Source organism: Carex rostrata, chromosome 1 (assembly GCF_964058835.1).
Source record: "Carex rostrata chromosome 1, lpCarRost1.2, whole genome shotgun sequence".
Classification (NCBI taxonomy): domain Eukaryota; kingdom Viridiplantae; phylum Streptophyta; class Magnoliopsida; order Poales; family Cyperaceae; genus Carex; species Carex rostrata.
Genome location: NC_135918.1, coordinates 20,208,061 through 20,234,839, shown reverse-complemented (window position 1 = coordinate 20,234,839; position 26,779 = coordinate 20,208,061). Strand labels below are relative to the sequence as shown.

The 26,779-nt window shown below is 34.5% G+C and overlaps 2 protein-coding genes across 3 annotated transcripts; both read right to left on the bottom strand.

Moving 5' to 3' along the window:
- Nucleotides 1-4,147: 4,147 nt before the first annotated feature.
- LOC144563351 (putative linoleate 9S-lipoxygenase 4) lies at nucleotides 4,148-11,161 on the bottom strand. 2 transcript variants are annotated; one of them, XM_078312825.1, is made up of 9 exons: nucleotides 10,950-11,161; nucleotides 8,841-9,119; nucleotides 7,176-7,416; nucleotides 6,537-6,878; nucleotides 6,328-6,413; nucleotides 6,121-6,228; nucleotides 5,653-5,996; nucleotides 5,295-5,558; nucleotides 4,148-5,066 (listed from the first exon to the last, which is right to left on the bottom strand). In XM_078312825.1, exons 1-9 carry the CDS (start codon nucleotides 11,133-11,135, stop codon nucleotides 4,307-4,309), a joined length of 2,610 nt encoding a protein of 869 aa, XP_078168951.1. In that variant the 5' UTR covers nucleotides 11,136-11,161; the 3' UTR covers nucleotides 4,148-4,306. The 2 variants fall into 2 exon arrangements, with proteins under 2 accessions (XP_078168951.1, XP_078168945.1); XM_078312819.1 differs by having other exon boundaries at nucleotides 8,841-9,145; nucleotides 10,955-11,161.
- A 9,434-nt stretch (nucleotides 11,162-20,595) lies between these two features.
- Nucleotides 20,596-26,196, bottom strand: LOC144563341 (putative linoleate 9S-lipoxygenase 4). Its single transcript, XM_078312810.1, has 9 exons — nucleotides 25,950-26,196; nucleotides 25,425-25,729; nucleotides 24,161-24,401; nucleotides 23,540-23,881; nucleotides 23,365-23,450; nucleotides 23,158-23,265; nucleotides 22,211-22,554; nucleotides 21,743-22,006; nucleotides 20,596-21,468 (listed from the first exon to the last, which is right to left on the bottom strand). The coding sequence occupies exons 1-9, from the start codon at nucleotides 26,155-26,157 to the stop codon at nucleotides 20,712-20,714; spliced, it is 2,655 nt and encodes an 884-aa protein (XP_078168936.1). The 5' UTR covers nucleotides 26,158-26,196; the 3' UTR covers nucleotides 20,596-20,711.
- Between the last annotated feature and the right edge of the window lie 583 nt (nucleotides 26,197-26,779).

The window sequence follows — 26,779 nt, the reverse complement described above, 5'->3', positions numbered from 1 at the left end:
ATTGGAAGAAAAGATGATATGATGTTTCTAATGGTCCCTCATCACACATCACACAATTTTGCTCACAGTGCATTCCTCTTCTTTGAAGCATATCTCTGGTTAATATTCTGTCTTTCAAAAGTAATAGTGAGAACACCTTAACTTTTGAAGGAGCAGCAGTTTTCCAGATTTTCCTGAAACCCCAGCGAATTTTACCAGCTGTAGTCAATAGTTTATAGACCGAAGCTGCAGAATATTCACCATTGACCGACCAACGCCACAACAGTTCATCATCATGCTCATACAACACCGGTACCATCTCCGTACCAGTATAGAAGGAAATAACATCCGAATCACCTAAAAGGGCTTCATTGAGAGAAATGTGTTGATAAGTAGGCCTCGGCATTCTATCCTTCATCCTTCTGAGAGGTGCTGTCCCCCAACAGTCATACCAATATGAAATTTTTTCACCATTGCCTATAATCCATGTGGTACACCATTGAAACATAGGGTACATTTTGATCATCTGATTCCAAAAAAACAACCCTTCTACCAACCAGATTTTAGGATAGAGCTGCTGCGGCCTATTCTTTCTTATCAACTGCATAATCGAACACCATAGGCTCTCTGGTTGATTTGAAACTTTCCACCACCACCGTAGCAGCAGAGATTTGTTTCTCAACTCCAAATTGGCAATTCCCAATCCACCATAGCATTTAGGCAAACACACTACATCCCAGCTGATCAATGGTAAACCTCTTTCTCGGGATTTGCCCCACAAGAAATTCCTACAAAGCGCTTGAATTCTTTTCACAACCCATTTCGGAAGTTCAAAACAGGTCATAAAATAGATGGGAACACTGCACAACACCGAATTTATCAGTTGAATTCTACCTCCTTTTGATAATAATTTACCAACCCATCCTTCAATTCTAGTTTCAATTTTCTCAAGAAGAGGAATAAAATCAGATTTACATGGTTTTCGAATTGTCAAAGGCATCCCAAGATAGGAGATAGGAAATTGAGCTTGAGTGCATCTCATAATTGCTGCCACCATCACTGTTTCGGTTCGGTCAAGGTTGATAGGGCAGAACAAACTCTTATCAAATCAAATTATATAGTATTCCATCTATTTTCAAAGAAATATATTAAATATTACTAATATTTCAATAAAATAATAAATAAATTCTAAATATTTCTATTTAAATAAAAAAATCTGAAAAAGGAAAAAAAATATTGAAACTGGAAAATCTTTTTACGGTTTCTCTCTCTTTTTTATTTTTTAGCCACTGGTTTTGGAATTCTAAAACTGGAATTTTTTTTTCAAGTTTTAGAATGAATTACTGGAAAAAAAATTTCCGGTTTGGATAGATTTTGAAATCCTTCCCAACTTTAGTTATTTTTGGAAATTTAATTATTTTTTTGGATATAAATAAAAAAAATCGGTTCATTTCCAATTGCACGTTAGTATGTTTTTTTATTCTACTCAAAACGAGAAACAAAGTGTTTACAAATAAATGTTTTTTAACAAACAACTGTTAGACTTTTATATATTTACATCAAATTATCCAACTTTAAAAATTTGCCCTTTGGTGGAATTGAATTCAAACTCTCGCGCGCTACAGTCCTTTTACATGTTGCAAACTTAAAATTCGGTATTACGAGAGAGATGTTAACACCAAAAACTGAATGCTCGCTGTTGCAGGCCTCCAGGCATTTCTCTTTGGGCCGCAGCAGAAAGTTACAAGTACACTATTCAATTCCAACTAATTACGCCTTGCGGGCCGGGCCGTAAAAAGCCTTTTTACAACAGTTAGTCTCCTAATTTCCAATTGAAACACGAACCCCACGTACTCCTCAAACTCTTCTATCTATTTAAAAGGGATCGACTTGATGAAATCATATCATATCAAAGCAAACCAAGGAAGAAGTAATTTGAAGGTCAGTCTTTTGTAGTGAATCGAGCCTAATTAATGAATAACAAATTAAGTCAAGCATTTGCAATCTCAACAACACAATAATTAATAAGGAGCAATTCTATGGTACTAATTTTACCTCTCTCTCTCTCTTCTTGCTTTTATATTCATTGTTAAGTTGTTATATTTTGAGAATCCATGAGAGCTTTACTCTTTTTGGTTATAGATTGTACATCCGAATTTAATGATATTTTAATAATTTTACTTTATACTTTATTTTAAAAATATTTTCTGATATTTTATATGAGGGACAAGTATACAAATATCATAGAAGAGGGACGTCATTGTAAAGTTTAATCATCTTTTCAAGTTTTAATCATATCATAGAACTTGAAAACGACTTTGATACTTTATACCCTAGGTTACGTACATCATTATTCAAAACGACTTTGATATTTTATATGAGGGACGTCATTGTAAAGTTTAATCATCTTTTCAAGTTTTAATCATATCATAGAACTTGAATAATTGTTTAGAAGAAAGATACACTAGTAAGGTTTGTGTTGAATTCTAGAGAAAAATAGAGAAGAGAGAGAGAATTGTTTATGGTAAAAATGCTTTTTTTGTTACAATGATTTATGTAGTATTTATAGCTTACAAGGCTCAACTAGCCGTTATTGTACCAACGGTACTATTCCTATTTACTGTACCAACTATTTCTAAAGATAATAAAAAGAACAAATATTTTATTCTTGATGGATCCTAGACCGCTTGATTGATGATGAACGACTAAGATCAATCTTCCAATTCTTTATTATTTTCAACAGTTTGAATTCCTTGTGAAGAAGTACTTGGGTGCTAATATATTTGATGTCAAGTACATGATTAAATTCACAAATAACCTCCATGGAGGCTTGAAGGAAGTATCGGCGGCATTGTGTGTCGAGAGAGTTGTGGGGCGGGCCCACCAAGCTGGATCTGACAGCCTTCTGACATGGCATACATATCAAAAGTTAAAAAAAATATATTTCCCACACAACAATGACATTAGACATGCCAGTGTCATATACGGGATTCATGACATTTAATAGTGTAGTGTAGTTACTGGTGTGTCTATTAGTGTATGAGATTGAAAAACCAATTGCATGTAATTAATGTTCTCTATATATTTTTCAGTTCAATGACTCTTGTGTCATGAAAAATATAAATTATTAGCTAATTTATGTATTTAACTTTGTTTGTTGTGCTCATTGCTTATATAATTTGTAGTGGATGTTAGTAGCTTAATTTGTTCCATGTAAGTTTATAAAGGATTTCTATATAAAAGAAATTACAACAGGGATTCTTTTGCATTAGTTTGCAATTATAGCGATCTCTCGGTTGAAAAAAAAAATGAAAAGAGAAAGAACCTCAATCCAGTAGGTCAAGAAAGTTAGAGGAAGATTGGTCTTGAGCTAGAGAAGAAAATACGTGACACGTTGTGACGTGACGTGAGTAATATGTTGTGATTTGGCCGCGTAACGTGACGTAATTAATGTGACTAATTTTTTTTTCATGTAACGTGACGTGACCGAAATAGTGGCGTGCGAATGGTCACGTCACTTGTGATCACGGTGGTCACGTGACATGACATGACGTGACCGAAATAGTGATGGACGGTCACTTCACGCCAATAGTCACGTTAATTTTTTTTTATATTTTAATTTAAATTGTTGAAAATTCAGAAAAAACATCAAAAAATATGGAAAAAAAATCTAAAATAAATAAATAATGTTGCAAAGTTTTTTTTTTTTTTTTTTTTAAGGAAAGTTTGTTAGACATTTGACATTACTTTAAACATTCTAGATACAAACATTTATTAGACTAAACTAGAGAAAATAAAAATCAATACTACATGAGTACCAGTATCACTGAACCTACACTAAAAGACAATACACGTGACGTGATGTGTAATTTTCATACTGTGACATTTAAATTTTTGCTCGAATGCAGTTACATCACGCAACACACGAGTCACGTGATGTCACGTGACTGGTTAAGACGTGACTAGTTTCCTTCTCTATCTTGAGCTTCGATTTGGTGAGGGTCTAAGCATTAATTTTAGACTTAGAAACTTCACAAAATGAAGTACGAATAAAGAGAAGTTTGGTAAATTATAAGTTACCATTATTTGACTCGTATTTGAAGCATAGAATACTACACAAATCACCTCAGAAGTGTACTTATACGGTAATACCAATTTATCTACACAATAAAACAATCAATTTTCATTAACCAGGTTGCACATATAGCAAATCTTTATTTACTAACACCACAAACGTACAAATGCTCAACTACACTAAATTACCGCATACAAGACTATACCACATAAAATAAAATAAATATAAAACAGAAATTACCTCTTAATTATATTATATGGATACACTATTTGGTATTCCCTTCGGAACCAACCCGCCAGTTTTACTCGTATCTGAAGTATTCGGGTATAACAATGTATATGGAAAGTTTACTGGTCCTTTTCGGTTTTTCAATGTCGAATCAGCATTCAATTCCGTGATCTTCCCTTCTATTCCAATCAATCTCTCACTAAACCGGTAAAAAGCATCTAGTGCATTCTCATCAGATGTCCATTCTGGTGTGTCGCGTTGCCCGAGGTAGACTTCGTCTGATGAATGCTTAGACAAGATCTCAAGCAAAGATATCCCTAATATAGTCTGCAACTGGCTAGTTATAGTCTTCAAAAAGACCTTGTCAGGGTTTTTCTTCAACTCATAATCATCTAGTTCGGGCATTGGTTGACGGCTGACAGTCGGGCGGTTCGGGAGGTATGCGGCATACGGGTACTGCCCGAAATTGACAGCTGCATGTAGAGCTGAGGCAATCCAAATTATGGTGGTGCAAATCTTGGTTAATTCCTTGAATGTATGCATTTCAGGCCACCATTCCTCTTCCTTTTTGTCACCATGCCCAACCTCGCGAATCTCCTTCCACCAAGCTTGAAGCTCTTTGTCAGATATCACATCCGAGTCTTCCCGGTAGTAGAGGGAGCAGTATTCATTGACCCACGATTCAATTGCCGACCATACAGCAAGACCATCTACTGCATATGGATAGTCCTTGATTAGTAAGCGAAGCTTGTTGGGACTGGAAGGGTCTTCTTCCGCGATTCCTCTGTAGAAGACATATCAATAATGTGCTTAATTTGTGCTATTATATATACAACCTTACAAAAGTTCTAATTAATTTGTATACTTGTCATATTTATAGGATTATATATAGGTTAATTAATAAGGCCCACCTTCTCATAAAAACCTTATTAACTCCCATAACTCCATAAAATATATGAATCATGGTTTCAAATAAAGAAGTTAAGAAAAATAGTAGATTCATATGTCATACCTCTTGATGAGATCATCTGGTAAGCCTTGTTCTGTGAGTTTCCAACTCTTATATACATCAGACGACATGGTTATGGCATATTTCTGTTGAAAAACAGTAAGTTCGACAATGCCATTGGCATTGATAAGTGTCTGGCGTGCCAAGGCATTAATGTACATTGTGTCACGGTAATGTGGGCTCAAGAGCTTGTGTATTGGGTGAGTGACGCTCAACTGCCTATGTGTTGCTATGATAAATGGTTCTATCACCGCATGGGTGTTGAGCCTGAAAAAGAGGTTGAACATAGATTATTTTTAGTGTAATATTTTTCTAATTGTAATTGCAATCAATGAAAAAAATATATAAACTTAAAACACACCAATGGCTGATAAGTTGGTGATATCCAGAGTCGTTGACTGCCGCATAGGCCTTGGCCAACTGCCAGATAGAACCCTCTACAGAATCCTTTGGTGCTGGTGTGTACACCTTGCTTACTGCACCCTTTTGAAACCCGTCAGGATGTGGTAGGCTCAGCTCAATAGCAACCGGCATGATTGTGCCATCCTTTGTCAGGAATAAGAGTGTTCTGGTGGCATAGATAAAGGTTTCTTTCAATGCATTTATATTTGGTTGGTAAGGCTCGAAGGAATCATGGTGGTTGAGTAGGTAAGGCATGAAGGAATCATGATGGTCGAGTATGAATAACCTCTTCTCATCTAGTGCCTGTCAAAGAAGACCCACAAATAAGTGATGTGTTTTGTGTGGCATATTGGCTTTAATTTTAAAATTTATATGTCAAAATAAAAACATTAATTAGATGTGAGACCTCCTCTATGTATTTGTTTACCTTATCCACTGTGAGTCCTTCAAGGTTCTTTAGAATGTGCTCCTCCTTAATTGTGCTACTCTGGTTTCCATATATCCTTGGATCAAGTTTGCTAGTTGGGGGGAATTCCTGTGTAGATCAAAGTTTTGACTTATTTTCACAACACTATATTATCTTTTATAGATTCATTTAAATAAAAACTCCTATATTTGGAAAAGAATGATGTACCTTGAGACGTCTAATGACCACCGGGTTCACGCCAGCAAGCATTTCACGCCCAAATTCTTCGTCTGTTCTCCAAGCAAATTTATCTTCTGTGTATTGACATGAACAATAAATAACATTAATCGATTAAATTAGCTAGGATTAATTCTTCTTAACAAAGCTTGAAGCTTCATGTTAAATTAATTAAGCATCAATTAGAGGTTTACTCTTACCTTTGAGCACAAGCGGAATGGGGTATTGGAAGACATGTCCCTCACTTGGAAACCATTCTTTGACGAATTCAAACGGAATTATCTTGCGCAGGTTCTCTAGCATATGCGAATGATCGGGGGATGCATAAAGTTTGAAGGTATCCTCAAAAGAATCAGGTGTCTTGTGAAAGATCGATTTGAGTCCAGGGATGAGAGATTGGCCAATTGATATTAAGGCAAATGCACGGAAGTCAGACAACTTCAGGTGGCCAAATCGCTCGTCACGTGGTACATATATGTGTTCAAATCCTACAAGGTCTTCTAGTTTTTCGGGTATACTTAGCGTGCTCTCAGATTCCGGATCTGCCCAAAAATAGTAAATAATTTCGAAATTGTAGCATGACAAGTTAGTTTATAATCTAAAAATCAAATTGAATTGGTTCATATGTAGCAAATTTAGTTGTCTTCTCTTAGTTTTGGTCAGTACACAATACTCTTTTACACAGTACATGCATATTGTAGAACCCTGGGGTCAGAAGGCATATATAAAATACTAGTATAAATATATCTTGATTATTATTGACGAATGCAACATCGATATGCAATATTCAATTAGCTAGCTAGATATATAAAGAGATAAGTGGCATGTGATGAGCAAACCTTTTTTGGTTGGAGGGCGATTGGTACGGCTACGGCGAGGATAGGGGTGTTTTGACCCACCGAGAACAGGGCGTGCATGATCTTCATCCTTGTCGGGGTCACCTAGGTCATTGTAGACTGCATAGCCATAGACCCGATCGCTCTCTTCCAGTTGGTGCGTGACATTATCACCTCTTAGATTGATGAGCTCTTGCTGTCTATATGGCAGCAATGGCTGTGGCATTTTGCTTGGCAGGTATGTCTGTGAAAATTGATATATATATTTGAGAGATTGATTAATTTTGGCCTTTCTTTTTAGCGGTTCAGCTACAAAATAGTACCGAGCAAATATTAATTAACGCAATTTTACTGTTATGATCTAATCTCTATATAGAAGTACATTATTTATCACCACAGAAAATCGAATCAAATATTGATATGAGCTTTGATATGCAATTAATTGTATTTATCCGTTTGAGATTTAATTAATTGTATTTTTCAATTGAGTTGCAAACGGTAATATAACGATGAATATTATTTTAATCACCATGAATGTACAAATTTATTGGTGTCTATGTTATTTGCTTATAAATAACACATGACATTAGAAGAATAGATCATCCAATAATCTATTTAACAATTCACATACTCTCTTGTTCTTTATCTTAGCTCTATAATTTATAAATTCAATTTCTATTATCCCACAAACAAATATTTTCTTTATAAAAAAAAATATTATAATGCTATTATTGTTGAAAGAAACTACATCAACCTCTACCACGGTTGCGCCCACTGGCAGAGGAATACCAACGTAACTTGGGGCAAGCTTAACCGATGATTCATGCGCTTAAAACGGAAAGTTGTCTTAAGTCCGCATTTTGTAGCTCCGGGTAATAAAGTTTTAATTATATTCTTGATTATATTTTTTAAATATAATTGTTATTTATTTAGTATTCAAAGTTCAGATTTAAAACTAGTTGGTCAGTTCATATTTTTCCATCAATTACAAGTCCAATAACCAAAATTTATTGTTACACAAGGGTCAGTTTGATGTAGGCCGAGTGTTTTTGTTTGCCTTTTGATTTTAGTTGCTTACTCTTTCTTTCATGTAAAACTTAATTAACCATGTATTGTTTTCTTTATTTTAACACAAATTGATTTAAATAATAATCTTAAAAGTTTGGTTGCACCTTTCAAAAAGAAATATATACTTTATGGTTAGCAAAACTATTCTCTGATCAAGCAATGATCTATAGCCGCCTGTGGGACCTATAGAAAAATTCTTAGTTTCATAACAAATTAAATAATTCTAGTATGTAGGAATATTAAGTGATCAACTTCAGGCATATCTAACTGCTTATTTTTATTTGTGGAAGAAACCAAGCATTCATGATTCATGACATGGAGAACCCAATTAACTGCTCATTTGTACTTAATTCATTATTAGTCAAATTACTCAGTGGCTCATGATCTGGAGATATACCCACTTCATTTGTTTAATTAAGGACATTAATTGATTGATTAATTAGTCTGGTTTACCAAGATGTTAATGTGTACTAAACAAGAATAGAAAATGTTGTTGGATGGGGAAATAATCTTTTCCTGGTAAAAAGCACCAACCAAACGCCCCCTTAAGATGTTAACATTTTACACACACACACACACACAAAGTAAATTAAAAGGTACCTCATTAGTGAAGAAGATGCGATCGTAAGTGTAGTGAGACTGAGGGTAGATCCAAGAGTTACAGACGAAGTGTAGCTTGCCCTTGCCGGGCATGCCCTCTAGAGTGAGCGTCTTCAGGAGGAACTCAGATTCGTGGTTATTTTTTACAATGACAGCACCAGGAATTCCCTGGCTCTCATCCCATTCAAAATGTATCGTATACTTCGACTCACCCGTCGCTACCGTTGTCATTGTTGTCACACACTCTTCCAGGTAAGCTTCCTTCCCCACCTTCCCTTTCTTAGAATCCACATCCTCTCCATTACCTGAAAAGGGAATATTTTACAATTAGTGTTTTCCGGACCGTTCTTTTTAACTTGGCACTAATCTCAAAGCCCAATAATACTGCCCCCCAAATTACCAGCTGAGATTTAATCTCAAACTATAAAGTAATGAGAATCCTCTACAGTACCTGGGAGGATACGAATCCCCTTTCTGATTAGTAGCTACACCAATACACACACACACACACACACACACACACACACACATATATGAGGAGGGTTCAAATGCACAATCATTTTGGTGCTCCAATATGCTCTACGTCCTTTATCTCCATTTTCAAAGTCCGAACAGTCGATCTGAACCGTTCAACATGATCTTCATAATAAAATATGCTTGGAGACCAAATTTTATATTTTTAAATTTTTTTTTACTATTTGTTTAGATAGGTACAATATGACTTTATCGGATGGTCTAGAATCTCCTTAAAAAAGTGATTTTGTATCTTTCTTAAAAAATAGTAAAAAATTTCTAAAAAATATAAAATTTGGTTTCCAAGCATATTTTATTATGAAGATCATGTTGAGTGGTTCGGATCGACCGTTCGGACTTTGAAAATGGAGATAAAGGATGTAGTCTATGTGGAGCGATATGGAGCACCAAAATAATGGTGCATTTGAACCCTCCTATATACACACACACATATAGAGAGAGTGACTAATATGCTTTCGGTAGCATATGAGCCGAAGTGCTACCGGTTCAAATTTGAAATTTCAAAATTCAAAAAGTCGATCTGAACCGTTCATCTTGTTCTCCATATTAATATGTGCTTGGAGACCAAATTTTATATTTTTCTGAATTTGTTTACTATTTATTAAGCCACTTTGAAAATTGTTAATCCAACGGTGGCTTAACAAAACAGTAAAATCAGAAGACATCGTTAGATCAACGATTTTCAAAGTGGCTTAATAAATAGTAAAAAAATTCAGAAAAATGTAAAATTTGTCTCCAAGCACATATTAATATGGAGAACAAGATGAACAGTTCAGATTAACTTTTTGGATTTTGAAATTTCAAATTTGGACCGGTAGCACTTCGGTCCATATGCTACCGAAAACATATTTGTCACTCTCCATATATATATATAAGGTCAGAAAAAGTGGAAGTAGGAATTTTTTTAATAATAAATCATTGATACAATTGAAATTCTAGAGAAATTAATATCAGGGATCATCTAACTTCATGTTTCAATTTTGTGGCTATGGGCGAAAACGGATCGGATACAGATCGGGTAGTGGTAAAACTATATTCGTATTCCTTTTTTTTTTTTTCCATATACTGCTACGAATTTATGACGGTCGTCCGTCGCAAAAAGAAAAAGTTGAACAATGAGAGTAGTCCGTCGCAAAAAGTCACTTTTTTATTCTCGCGAAAAGTGTCTCATTCTTGTTGTATATTGGATATCTGTATATATATACATACATATTTTCATAATATATATATATTAAACTATATGATATATATCTACTATTCGGATATAGATAATTAAAATTCAAAATCATATTCGTACCACTATTCGCACGGATATTCGGATATCGGATATCCGTATCTAATTTTCGAATACGGATCCGGATTCAGTCGGATAATATCTGATCCGTCTTCATCCCGGCCTATTTGTGGTACACTGGCACCCATCATAATTAATTTAGCACATTTGAAGTACTTGTGTTCAATTTTTTCATATCAGAATGATCAAGGCAGTATGATGAACAGCAGAGAGAGCTAGACTAAAGAAGATTTGATTAAAATCACAGGTGCTACTGAGAAGTTAAGAGCTACCGAATTAACTTTACCGGGTTGATGAGTGTGGGTGGAGGAGACGAGCTGGAAGGAGACAGTTTTATCAAGCAGCTCGTGGGCCCCATGGAGCAGAGAGGGATTGTAATCGTTAGGATCCATCACATTCTTCTTCATGAGCACTACTGAACCAGCGATCCTGCCGTTGTTCCATGCCTCTTTGTTCTTCCCGCTCATGCAATCGTACGTACAATCGATGCAACAACATCGATCTTGTTAGCCACGTGTTGATATTCGAGATCTAGAGAGAGAGAGAGAGAGAGATTAAATGAAGAGCGGGAGTGGAGGGTTTTAATAAGACTATAAGAGGAAGAGAAGACGGAATATTTGACCGTGGAACTGGAATCAATAATTCAATATGAGAGAGAGACAGAGAGAGAGAGAGTGTTGGAGGCGTCCCAGTTATGTTATGTTATGTCATGTTTGACTATATATATATTTTGGTAATTGACAGTGAAGGCATGACGCATTGACGAGGTTGGTATTGAAATGATCTTCCAATGCAAAGCCGCCCTCAGTCGACAGTCAGTCGTCCTCAGTCTTTTCAATATTTATAATTTCAAATGCTCTTTTCTTTTCTTTCCTTTCCTTAATTTTCTTTTGAAATTAGAATATATATAGTGGGTGACTGGGTGCAGGGGCTAGCTATTAATCTATATATTATATTGGTTCTCTCCTTAATTATCAATCCCAAGTCCCTATTAACCCATACGACTCCAAAGTGCCGGGTCAAAGTTAGTATACCCCTTAATTCATTTTCTCATCTATTTCACTTTCCACTGCAATTCGCTACAATTATATTAAGACTACTTCTCTTCTCTTCTCTTCTCTTCTCCATGATTAAACACTACCGCTAGCTAGCTGCTATATATAGTCTACGGACCCAGCCTAGTCAAATTATTACAAATGGCCAGTTAATGACTTTAACAGAACATGAATAATTATATACAATGCTATTTTTATTTGTATTCTATATATAGTTTGTGCAGCCAAACTAATTAAACTGCTATATATATATGTTAAAATCTTTTACCAAATGATTAATTAGAGCGGATGAGGTATTATATATATTAATGTAGTGATCGGTTTAATGTAACTATCGTATGTAGTAAGAAAAGTCATATTTTAAATTAATATTTATCCAAATTATGAGAGGGGATGTGGTATTATATAATATCTGGTTCTTTGATAATATATTAATGTAGTGATCGGTTTAATGTAACTATCATGATATTATATAATATGATATATATGAGGTATGGGATTCATGACATTTTTTTAAAAATTTCTTCATTTTTAATTTATTCCTGCAGTTTCCATTTGGTTGGGATATATGTTTTCTTAAATATCATTTATTTATCCAGGCAGTGCATGCCAATATATGCAAATCTTAATTAACATTTTATTAATTTATTATTCTGAGTGAAGGTTTAATTGAAGGCTGCATTTTAATTTTTTATATTTAAAATAAGGAGCCAAAATAACACTAGTTAGTTTCTTTTGAAATAAAAATATGATAATATGATCATAAATGTGATATAAACAATGTTTATCACACTTTACAAGGGTTTAGAAGATATTTTGTGGTACTTCAGGACTTTATTAAAAAAAATTGTATATATATATCAAGATCTAAAAGTTTTGGATTCAATTGCGTAATGATGTAATTTTTTTTTTCATTATTTCGGTTATGTAGCATTTAAAGTTGGTTTGGTCATTTTTAGAATTTTTTTTAAATAATTAAAGTCTTTTGCGATTTTTAAAATCTTTAACAATAATTAATGTCGTTGATTTAATAAGTTTGAGAGCTCTATATATGTTTGTTTTTGAAATTATTGTAGCATGTGTTTGATGAGTGCTAAAAAAATATAATAATAATAATAATAATAATAATAATAATAATAATAATAATAATATAAGAGGGTTGAAATGCTTCCATTGTTTCGAAATAATTTTAGTGTTAAAATTGGATTATTGTCGTTTTATATGCAGAAATCTGCGGGTGACAATAGAGAAAAGGTCGCTGTTGCAGGCCTCAATTAAGGAGTTTCTCTTTGGGCCGCAACAAAAAGTTACACCGCCAGAATTCAATTCCAAATAAGACAGCCTTGCGGGCCGGGCCGGGCCGTAGAGAGTGTTGTAGACCACAACAGATCCAAAAGCCTTTTTACAGCCTATTATATTCGAATTAATTAAATAACTTGCCACTATCTGAAACACGAACCCCACGTCCCCATGCACGTACTCCTCAAACTCTTCTAAGTTCTATCTATTTAAACACCTAACAAATTAAGGGACTCATATCATGAAATCATATCATATCAAAGAAAAACAAGCAAAACAAGGAAGAAGATTTGAAGGCCAGTCTTTTGGAGTCAATCGATCGAGCCTAATGAATAACAAAGTCAAGCATTTGCAATCTCAACACAATAAGCCATGAGATCAGGATAATTTTACTTGATACTTAATTTTTTGATTGTATATATGTTTCATTTTTCCTTTGCAATCTATATATTTTGTATATGTATCGATCTTATTTTAATTTTCTGATCGTTTGGATGCCAGACGCATCTAAGTTGGATAGTTCTAGAACTAACCTAATTAGGAATATATATATATCTCCACGAAATCTTATAAGATAACCCAACACAAGACCCAACTGGATCATTGTTTATCAGAACAACTTATAGAATAAACTGAAATCAAAGAACTTAATTAATCGTGAAGTCTAAAATCACAAAACATAAATGTAAATTAAAATATGTTATATAATTCGTAAAGCACTATAGTTCAACTTTATACCTATATATATAATTTAAATAATAAAAAATAAGGGTATGAAAATACTTTCATACCATTACTCTGGTAAAGGCAGTTCTGTTAGCGATACCTTTACACTACATGCAACCTTTTAGTTTGTCAGTCGGAGTGATCAAATGTATTGACAAAATGAGGAGGAACTTCTTGTGGAAAGGTAATGAGGTTTGTAAAAGTATAAATTGCTTGGTAAATTGAGAAAGAATGTGTTTTTTAATTAAAAGAAAATGCGGGTTTGGGGATCATAGATCTCGACTACCAAAACCAAGCATTGCTTGCAGGGGCGGATGCATAATTTTTGCCAGGGAGGGGTAGGAATCGGATTCAAATATCTTATCGGGTTCAAACCTACTAGCTTATCGGGTCGATTCAATGCCTTAAAATCTATTTTTTTTTAAATTCACAAAAATGATATTTGGATTTTGAAATAAAATCCATAAAAATGTTCTACGCGTTAAACCGAGAATTTCGATATGAAGAACGCGAAAAACCTCAAAACGGTTGATTTTATATGAATTTTACAATATTTAACGCACATTTGGGTGCAACTTAGGTGTGTTAGATGGCAATCCGACCAATGAGGCCCACTGTTATAGAGTCACTATTTAAATTAATTTGAACTCCTCATTTAATGTGACTCCTTCATTTTGGGTACATCCATACTATATAGACCAAAACCATGAAAGCATTATACGGATGGCAGGTAGCCACAAGTTTGGTAGACCAAAACCATGAAAGCATTATACGGATGGCAGGTAGCCACAAGTTTGGTATCTCTGGGAAATAGAGAAATCGTTTTTTTTTTTCTCAAAGATCTGACTAGACTATTTCCATTTTACAAGTGCTCGGTTGAAAAGTCAGGACCTGACACGGTGTGGAAATGGACTCCCTCTGGGGCATTATATATCTTGTTCTTTCGCATATATATAGAACTTTGCAACACACGGGGTAATTTCGGCAACTCACACAAGACTATGGAGAATAAAAGTGCCTATGAAATGAAGGTTAGGATATTCATCTGACTAATGCTGGATCGAAAAATCCTAACCCAGAGGGTCCTGATGGTGAGAGGTTGCACGGTAACTAAACTTTATAGTGTTTGTGTTTATTTTGTCTTCTTTTATCTTCTATTTTGTAACTAAACTTTTTTTATCAAAAAAAGAAAATACTTTCATACCATCCGTTTTGTATCGATACGATCAACGTACCCGAATCCGCATCATCTGCGTTAACGTGTACTGTTTGAGTTATTTTTTCAAACCGTGCGTGCGATTAGAATTCGGGTCAATATGACCCATGCCACACTTATAAAACACACGACATCGATCCTAAGTGCGGTTTTAAATTCCAGATTTTAACTCAATATTTGAGTTAACGCATTGGATACGAATTCTCAAAAATCGGACTATATATATATCTGCATCCCCCCTACACGTATGCATCATTTTGACTTTTTGAATTCGTCGTGGTTACAGTCAAATTAACCTCGTTCAAAAAATATTCAGCTAAAGACATCCCTACTTTAGGTTAGTGAAGAGATCCAGGTTAGGAAATTAAGAGCTTGGTAAAAAGTCTTGCTACAATTTACCTCCTCCAAGGTGAGCTATATATATATTATTTACTCTTTTATCTCAACACCCAATTTTACCAGTAACACCAAATAGGCCTATCAGGAATCAGGATCGAGTTTGTTGATCCTCATTTATGGCAGTCAACGATTTAATTTATTCAATCAACACACCCTCATCATCCACTCTAATTTTGTGAAAATCACTTATAATTCACCTTTTTTATTCCAACTTTGGAGTAATTAAAGAGGTTATTAGTTTTCAAATGATACTAGAAAAATTACCCATGATTCAAACTTTTTACCCATGATTCAACTTTGGGTAATTACGGTGGCGGGGGCTTTATGATAATAGATTCATAAGAAGACTTTGCTTTTGCACTTTCTGTCGGAAAAGCAGGAGAAAGACATCACTAAAGAACAAACTGAACTGAGTTGCTGAATAACATCCTCTGAGATATTTCAAACTTTGAGTGTTTTTTCTAAAAAATTTCAACCGTTCAAATACGTTCTGCACGAATCTCTAAGTGAAAATAATACTGCCCCCTTACACTTCGGTCACGCAAAAGTTGAGGTACCTTAGAGCATACGCACTAGATTCTGGATAGGGAGATATATTCTTTCTCTGCTTAAAATCTTTCCGTGCTAACAATTTATATATATTTTTTTTAATGTATACTACTTCCTACTTTGGAGGAATTTTGTATAAAACTTAATTAAACAAATAAAAATAAAAACGGTTTGATAATCATTAAATTTTAAAAAACCATTAAAACTCAAAGAAAAAAAAAATGATTACTCCGTGCCTCAATGGAAAATAATTCTCAATTACTCTTGCTCCACTTCCAAACAGATCAACATAATATCTATATTAAAATATGAGGAATGCTATACTAAGTGCACAAATTGTGATTTTGAGACCTGAGAGAATTCTTTACACTACAATACCCAATTTACCCTTAGTTTTTAAATTCTTAATAATCTCACATCTTTTTAATTCTATATATGTCTTCATTCATTAATACTTGCAAGTATGCATAAAAGGAAACAATTAAATTTATTTATATACTAATAAGAAAGTTTGATTCACAATTTTTTTAACCAGTTGAAATAGTGAAATGATTACACAAAGATATTAACTTTAAATTTTTACACACTAAATTTTTCTTTTTCTTTTTGGAAGTTTTCCAAAATTGTCACATCATTGTCAAACCTCCATTTAGCACACAAAATAATGCAAGTGGTAAGTAATAATCCATAAATAATATTTGTTTTCCAAATATTGATATACAATCAATAATCAATCCATTATTAATTAATTACTTGTCAAAGAACTTATTAATGATAAAAAAATATATATGATTCATCCTAATTATATAATATGAACAGCGCGGATAGCCTTGAATGATACAACAGGACTTGTGATCCAAAATAGTAGAATCATGGCAGCAGAAAACCTCAACATCATGAAGAAAATCATTTCTAGGTAGACCTTGGAAACATTATTCTCGTGTAGTATAAATGGAGCCATTCATGGATGGCTTCATCTATCCTGACGGTTGGCTACTTGATTGGAACAATTATAAAATAAGTATCATATACTACGCGGAATATGACAACAGAGGCCCGGGTTCATGGACACATGCCCTGATCCGATAACTTGGAATTCATATCATCAAAGATAACCAAATATTTATATTTAGATTTGGACTGTCTAATCATACTGTCTAATCATACTCCGCATAAATATTAAAGGAACCTCATGCTTCCCACCGATGGTTATTCATATTATAATTGATTATTTATGTTTACTTATCTTAAAAATTTCAGCAATCTAATTATGTAGTCTTTTTGAAGTTTCAGTGTTATCGTTTGTAGCATATTCTAAAAAAAATCTTTACAGTTAAAGGATTTGAAACTTTGGCCTATATATTTTCTTCCTAGCGCACTCGTGCAAACTCATGTATAAGCAACATGTGTACTCTTTAATTTATTTTTGTTATACAATACTTCAGAGCTATCTGCCAAAAATAAAATAAAAAATGAAGGATGTAAATATTTTTGTGTATTAACAAAATTGTGAATCAAACTTCCTTATTAGTATATAAATAAATTTAATGGTTTCCTTTCATGCACACTTACAAGTATTAATGAATCAAGACATATATAAAATTAGGGAGATGATATGAGTACCCGCACTCTCATCCCCCCATTGTACCCCCAATTTTATTTGTTCAATCTTGTTCACATTTATCATGATCTATAAGAAATTTTGCGAATCTAAAACCACGAACGTCTTCTACACAATTTTATCTTTCAAATGAGATCCATGATGACATACTTTCGGGTTCGTCATCATACAAGTATTTATATCTCGTCATTTAAGTATTTATACCTAGTATTTTTTACATATGACACTGCTGACATTTAAAAGTATTAATATCAAATATTACAAGTATTTATATCTATGCACTGAAGTATTTATACCTATGTGGTCAACTATTTTTGTTAGAGAAAGGTTGACGCAGGAACGATTAGGAAAATGTGATGCGGAGATGCGGGGTCCACGATTGGGGATAAATACTTACAAGTATAGGTATAAATACTTGTATGATGCGGTATAAATACTTGCACAATGAGGTATAAATATTTGTGTGACGATGAATCCGAAAGTACGTCATCATGGATCTCATTTGAAAGATAAAATTGCGTAGAATACATTCGTGGTTTTAGATTCGCAAAATTCCTCATAGAACGTGAGAAATGTGGAAGATATTGAGAAAAATAAAAAAAAAACCCACCTCTAAAAATGTGTATGATTCTTCTCCCCATGTAGTTTGAGTGGTCCCTCCATATAGTTATATCAAGTTAGACATGCAAGTATTAATATCTTAATTTGCAAGTATTAATATCTTAATTTGTAAGTATTAATTTATTATCTTCCAAGTATTTATACTAGTGTTTTGAATAAATTAGTTAGTTAAGTTAGTTTATGGGAAGTTAAAATCTGTTTAAGAGATGGGGGTACAATGGGGGTACTGGAGTGTGGGGATTGAAATAATTATTCATAGAATTAAAAAGATGTGAAATTATTAAAAATTTAAAAACTAAGAATAAATTGGATATTATAGTGTAAAAAAATTTCTCAGCTCTCAAAATCACAATTTGTGCACTTAGTATAGCAATCCCCTTAAAATATACTTATAATATTTTATAAGGAGGAGCCCACCTCTTATTTTATTATCTTTTGAATTGGACTAACAAATTCAATCCTGAACACGTGTCCAGGTGTTACATCAATTTTTCATGGACTTGTGTTTCCTTGTCTATTATTTATTCCCTTTTTAAGTAATACACAAGTTTGGAAACTCGAGTAATAACATTCCATGCTAAATTGTTAATTTAATCATGAGACTCATCAATTCCTCAAATCTCAATTCTGTCCTTAGCAACAAAAGTTGGGAAGAGGGGGCTGTCTGATGGCCATCAGACCACTTTTGTGTTCGATGAGTTCTCTCACCGTCAGATCAGCTTTAGAATTCGTGTGTACGGATTTTAAAGCAGACGCGAAATTGTGGGCGCAAATCCTAAAGTAGATCCGACGGTGAAGAGAACCTATCGAACACAAAAGTGGTTTGATGGGCGTCGGACGCCCCCCTCTCCCCAAAAGTTGACCAGGTGCACGTGAGTTGGATTTTTTAATAGGGGGAATTTCGTGTATACCCCTCCTAAACGTCAAAATTAAGTATTCCGCCCTCTAGAATTCATAATCATATTTAATATTCTAAAAAATATAATTAATCACATAATTCAGTTTCTAACCTCCCTTTTGACATGTTTGAACTATATTTTATGTTTGACCCATATTTTCTTTCGTCCCCTCTTTAGCTCCTAGTATTTAAAAGATCAATAAAATAAAGTGTTCAAATCCTCATTTAAATTTTAAAATTCAGTATATCAATAAAAATAAAGGTCATCATGACATAACTCGCGGCAGAAAGATAATGTCATTGGGGCACCTTAACCCTCTAACATAATTTTAATTTGTTGAATGAGTTGGTTCATTCACTCTGACAATTAAGAATAAAAATAAAATAATAAATACAAATCACTGTTTTCCATAATATCCTGGACCATTTAAAAATAATAATATTATATCTAGTAAAGAATTAAAAATATATATATATATAATTTGGTATTCAAGCGCATATTAATATGGAGATCATATTGAATAGTTTAGATCGATTGTTTGGACTTTGAAAAGAGAGATAAAAGTATAAACATGATTAACTGGGACACAAAAACAATGAATCATTTTAAAATTTAAATAAATAAATTGATGTTCTTTATACTATAATCATCATTTTCAAAATCTTTATTATAATAAGAATATATTTTTTCTTTCTCATATATAGTCTAAAGCATATAATTTTTGTTTATGACATGATCCTTTATGTGCCATCTCAAAATTAATAAATAGACATTAAATACAACTTCATTCGAAAATTAGCAATGGATGACTTTTTTCTTAGGAAACTTAATTTAATTAACCATATGAGAACTTGGAACACTAAACAAATAATCAATGTTTATAAAAAGAGTACTAGAAAAAAGCAATTTAATTATTTAATTAACTTGCTAGCCCTCAAACAATCTCATCAGTTTCCATTCGAAACAGGTAAAATATATAAATATATACAGAACCAATTCACTTCGGGTGAGAACTGAGAGGAGTCCGTGTCCCTCCAGATACATGTAAAAGGTTTAAAATTCTGATTGAAATGAAAAATGCATGTAAAATCATTTCTTCAATTACTTGAGATCAATCTAGGGGTGAAAATGGTGCAAATTTGGAGTGAATAATGCTAATACTAATTAAACTCGTATTTGTCTTTCAATGAGTGGATACGAATAAGTTGAATACAGATACAAAATTAATAATTTTCAGATAAATCAGTTGTATGAACTTTAAATATAAATACTAATTAACAAAATTTAATTGTGAAAATAAATAAATATGGTCAAGAGATGAGGAAAAGGCCCCTAAGATCATATTAAATCGTAAATAAAATTGTTGTTTACCACTAGATGAGGAAAAGGCCCCTAAGATTTTTTTTTTTTGTTTTTCTTTTATTTTTTAAGTGTGTGGTTAAGGTTTTGATGGGGATCTTTGCCAAATTATAAGTTACGACTCCTCGTATTTCAAGCATAGAATATAAACTACACAAATCATGTCAGAAGTTAATATATAGCAAATCTTTATTTACTAACACCACATCAAACAAATTAATGCTCAAGAACACTAAATTACCGCATACAAAACAATACCACATAAATAGAAAACACAAATTACCTCTTAATTAATTACATTATATGGACACACTATTTGGTATTCCCTTCGGAACCAACCCGCCAGTTTTACTCTTATCTGAAGTATTCGGGTATAACAATGTATACGGAAATTTTACTGGTCCCTTTCGGTTTTTCAAGTCCGGATCGTCATTCAATTTCGTGATCTTCTCTTCTATTCCAATCAATCTCTCACTAAACCGGTCAAAAGCATCTAGTGCATTCTCATCAGATGTCCATTCCGGTGTGTCGCGTTGCCCGAGGTAGACTTCATCTGATGAGTGCTTAGACAAGATCTCAATCAACGATATTCCTAATATAGTTTGCAACTGGCTAGTTATAGTCTTCAAAAACACCTTTTCTGGGTGTTTCTTCAACTCATCATCTGGTTTGGGCATTTCTTGACGGCTGATAGTCGGGCGGTTCGGGAGGTATCCGGCATATGGGTACTGCCCGAAATTAACAGCTGCATGTAGAGCTGAGGCAACCCAAATTATGGTGGTGCAAGTTTTGGTTAATTCCTTCAATGTATGCATTTCGGGCCACCATTCCTCTTCCTTTTTGTCACCATGTCCAACCTCACGAATCTCCTTCCACCAAGCTTGAAGCTCTGTGTCAGATATCACATCTGAGTCTTTCCGGTAGTAAAGGGAGCAGTACTCATTGACCCATGATTCAATTGCCGACCAAACGGCGAGACCATCTACTGCATATGGATAGTCCTTAATTAGTAAGCGAAGCTTGTTGGGGCTGGAAGGGTCTTCAACCGCGACTCCTCTGTAGAAGACATATCAATGTGCTTAATTTGTGCTATTATACAACCTTACAAAAGTTCTAATTAATTTGTATATTTGTCATATATATAGGATTATATATAGGTTAATTAATAAGGTACACCTTCTCATATATAATAGTAAAAATATATATATTTGTCAGTCAAAATTGTCTAGTTAAGTTTTAAAACCATATTAATTCCCATAACTCCATAAAATATATGAATCATGATTTCAAACAAAGAAGTTTAGAAAAACAGTAGATTCATATGTCATACCTCTTGATGAGATCATCTGGTAAGCCTTGTTCAGTGAGTTTCCAACTCTTATATACATCAGATGACATGGTCATTGCATATTTTTGAGGAAAAACAGTTTGTTCGACAATGCCATTGGCATTGATAAGTATCTGGCGTGCCAAGGCATTAATATACATTGTGTCACGGTAATGTGGGCTCAAGAGCTTGTGTATTGGGTGAGTGACGCTTAACTGCCTATGTGTTGCTATGATAAATGGTTCTATCACTGCATGCGTGTTGAGCCTGAAAAGGAGGTTGAACATAGATTAATTTTAGTGTTGTTATGATAAATGGTTCTATCACCACATGAGTGTTGAGCCTGAAAAAGAGATTCAACAAATTGTAATTGTAATTGCAAATTAGTCCAATTCAAGATTAAAATTGAATTGTAATTGCAAATTGCAATCACTGACAATCACTGAAAAAGAATATAAACTTAAAACACACCAATGGCTGATAAGTTGGTGATATCCAGAGTCGTTGACTGCCGCATAGGCCTTGGCCAACTGCCAGATAGAATCCTCTACAGTATCCTTTGGTGCTGGTGTGTACACCTTGCTTACTGCACCCGGTTGGAACCCATGGGAATGCGGTAGGCTCAGCTCAATAGCAACCGGCATGATTGTGCCATCCTTTGTCAGGAATAAGAGTGTTCTGGTGGCATAGATAAAGGTATCTGTCAATGCATTTATATTTGGTTGGTAAGGCTCGAAGGAATCCTTATGCTTGAGTAGGTAAGGCATGAAGGTATCATGATGGTCGAGTATGAATAACCTCTTCTCATCTAGTGCCTGTCAAAGAAGACCCACAAATAAGTGATATGTGTTTTGTGTGGAATATTGGCTTTTGTAATACGACAAGAATAAGATTCTTTACACACTGTTTTGTTGGAAATTTCTCACTTCCGTGTATGATTTGTCGTGTATATATGTTTAGCTTTTTTGTAGTAGTGTTGGTCTGATATTAAGTACATTATTGAGGAGGGTTCAAATGACTACAATTTTTAATTTTCTAATAACAAAAATGCTGTAATTTATATGTCAAAATAAAAACAGTAGATGTGATATTCAGATTACAAATTATCACTTTTTTATTCTGGTTTTATATGAATCAATAAGTTGAAAAATCAATATCCAAAATTAATTCACATTATTGTATTTTTGCATGATCTTGATACTAATTAAAACAAAATAAAAATGTCAAGATCATTTGTGTGCACATAGAAAATGATATAGATCATATTAAGTTTGAACACTACTCATGGTAGTATGAAAGACCTGAGAAGGATTTGATTTTGACATTTAAATTTTTTTAATTTTAAGTTATTTTAGCTCTAAAAACAGAGGCATTTGAACCCTCCTCATGGTACTATGTCCCTATGTGTATTTGTTTACCTTATCCACTGTGAGTCCTTCAAGGTTCTTTAGAATGTGCTCCTCCTTAATTGTGCTGTTCTGGTTTCCATATATCTCTGGATCAAGTTTGCTAGTTGGGGGGAATTCCTGTGTCGATCAAAGTTTTGACTTATTTTCACAACACTATATGAGCTATTATGGATTCATTTAAAGAAAAACTTCTATATTTGGAAAATAATGATGTACCTTGAGACGTCTAATGACCACTGGGTTCACGCCAGCAAGCATTTCACGCCCAAATTCTTCGTCTGTTCTCCAAGCAAATTTATCTTCTGTGTATTGACATGAACAATAAATAGCATTAGCAGAGCTTGAAGCTTCATGTTTAATTAATTAAGCATCAATTAGAGGTTTATCTTACCTTTGAGCACAAGCGGAATGGGAAATCGGAAGACATGTCCCTCATCTGGAAACCATTCCTTGACGAATTCAAATGGAATTATCTTGCGCAGGTTCTCTAGAATATGCAAGTGATCGGGGGATGCATAAAGTTTGAAGGTATCCTCAAAAGAATCAGGTGTCTTGTGAAAGATAGATTTGAGTCCAGGGATGAGAGATTGGCTAATTGATATTAAGGAAAATGAACGGAAGTCAGACAACTTCAGGTGGCCAAATCGCTCGTCACGTGGTACATATATGTGTTTAAATCCTACAAGGTCCCCTAGTTTTGTCGGTATACTTAGCGTGCTCTCAGATTCCGGATCTGCCCATAAATAGTAAAGAATTTCGAAATTGTAGCATGACAAGTTAGTTTATAATCTAAAAATCAAATTGAATTGGTTCATATGTAGCAAATTTAGTTGTCTTCTCTTAGTTTTGGTCAGTACACAATACTCTTTTACACAGTACATGCATATTGTAGAACCCTGGGGTCAGAAGGCATAAAATACTAGTATAAATCTTGATTCTTGACCAATGCAACATCGATATGCATTCAATTAGCTAGATATATAAAGAGATAAGTGGCATGTGATGAGCAAACCTTTTTTGGTTGGAGGGCGATTGGTACGGCTACGGCGAGGATAGGGGTGTTTTGACCCACCGAGAACAGGGCGTGCATGATCTTTATCCTTGTCGGGGTCACCTAGGTCATTGTAGAATGCATAGTTATAGACCCGATCGCTCTCTTCCAGTGGGCGTGTGACATCATCACCTCTTAGATTGATCAGCTCTTTCTCTCTATATGGCACCAATGGCTGTGGCATTTTGCTTGGCAGGTATGTCTGTCAAAATTGATATATACATTTGTGAGATAGATTAATTTTGGACTTCTATTTTTAGCGGATCAATTTGATGTAGGCTGTGTTTTTGTTTGCCTTTTGCTTTTAGTTGCTTACTCATTCTTTCATGTAAAACTTAACCATGTATTGATTTCTTTATTTTAACACAAACTGTTTGATGGTACTTAAATTGCCATCTAGCTATATATCATTATAAGTTATAGCCCCACATGCCTGTTGAGATCAAATTTTATGAAAAAAAGAAGGTAGTATATAATACTACCACTACAACAGAAATACCCTTCTGTGACTGGCCAAGGCTGGTGCATCGTCAAGCAAGAGTAAAATACGGTGCTGGTCCTTCTCTGTGTTTTTTTTTTGGCTAACCCTAAACCCTAAAACGCGGGAGTAGACAGAGATACGCGGGGATATTTCAGGGGCACCCTTCTGCTCGATCGGGCCAAATCGGTCCCAGAAGAATGTGGACACGGGTCCCATAAGGCTCTGGGCCAAATTCATCTCCGCTGCTTTTTTTTTTGTTTTTCTTTTCGGAAGGGGTCTTCTGCGACTGGCGACCGGACCGGTCCCAAAAACCGATCGCGGATGGATCATTTTGCTGTAGTGTACATATTACGTTTAATTTTTTTATTAAATTGATTTAAATAATAATCTTAAAAGTTTGGATGCACGTTTCACAAAGAAATACTAGTTATAATATATACTACAAGAATGGGAGAGTATCCGTGAGAATAAAATTGACTTTCCGCGAGGGTATACCGATAGAAAGGTGTTTTTCCGGAATTCTTAGATTCATAATAAAATACTTTTACCAGTGATATGTGGGGAAGCTAGGTACTAGTATTTTTCAAATTAAACTTGTAAAAAATATTAAACGAATTTCAGAATTCCGAAAGGTCGGACTTTGAACGATTTAGGGTCCTAAATTGAGCGAATCACATCCAATATTTCTAACCAGTCTGCGAAAAGCACCAAACAAATTAAAAGGTACGCATGTATACGGTATACCTCATTAGTGAAGAAGATGCGATCGTAAGTGTAGTGAGACTGAGGGTAGATCCAGGAATTACAAACGAAGTGCAGCTTGCCCTTACCAGGCACACCCTCCAGAGTGAGCGTCTTGAGGAGGAACTCCGAGTCGTGGTTATTTTTTACAATGACAGCACCAGGAATTCCCTGGTTCTCATCCCATTCAAAATGTATCTTATACTTCGACTCACCCGCCGCTACCGTTGTCATTGTTGTCACACACTCTTCCAGGTAAGCTTCCTTCCCCACCTTCCCTTTCTTAGAATCCACATCCTCTCCATTACCTGATTGAAAAGAAAATCTTTTACAATTAGTGAATCCTGATTATTCTTTTTAACTTGGCACTAATCTCAAAGAAAATCATAATTAATTTAGCACATTTTTAAGTACTTTTGTTCAATGCTTTCATATCAGAACGATCAAGAGGAGAGAGACTAAAGAAGGTTCGATTCAAATCACAGGTGCTATATACTGAGAAATTAAGAGCGTAGAAACTTTAATTACTGGGATCAGCTGTGTGGGTGGAGGAGACGAGCTGGAAGGAGACACATTCATCAAGCAGCTCGTGGGCCCCATGGAGCAGAGAGGGATGGTAATCGATAGGATCCAACACATCCTTCTTCATGAGCACTACTGAACCGGTTATCCTGCCGTTGTTCCATGCCTCCTTGTTCTTCTCGCTCATGAAATCGCACAATCGATGCAACCACATCTTGTTAATATTCGAGAGATAGCGATCGCGAGAGAGAGATGAATTGGGATTTGGGATGGAAAGAAGAGCTAGCGGGACTGGAGAGTAAGTTTTAATAGTCGCGCGCGCTCTGAAGTAAACATGCATGCATCCGGTGCATCAAATTAGCAAAGCTTCCCTACGGCTGACAAGTGGGGACCAGGTGTTTTTCTTAGTCGTCGGATGAAAGTACATGACCACCTAGCTGCTATCAAATTACCTCGATCGTATGATAAATTGATAATCAATCAAACACTCGAAGCGAACAGCTAGCTACCAGTAATTTCCCCAACAACCACGGCCTGTACGGCTGTACGTCTCCACAATCCCATCGCCACGCCCCCCTCTGCCATAAATGCCCCATTAAAACATAAGCCACAATTAAATCCGACGGTCTCAAATTAAATCTGAGCCGTCCATTTCAATTCTGTTTAGTTAGGTACCTGGGAGGGGAGGATACGGATCCATTAGTCATAATCGAATCGAAACTCGGATTTTTTTTATCAAAATTTGTTTTATACTAAAAAATAAAATATTTATGTAGATTAACTCTTCAAACACATATATTGTGTAAATATCTATAACAGTAAACTCTTCAATTGAA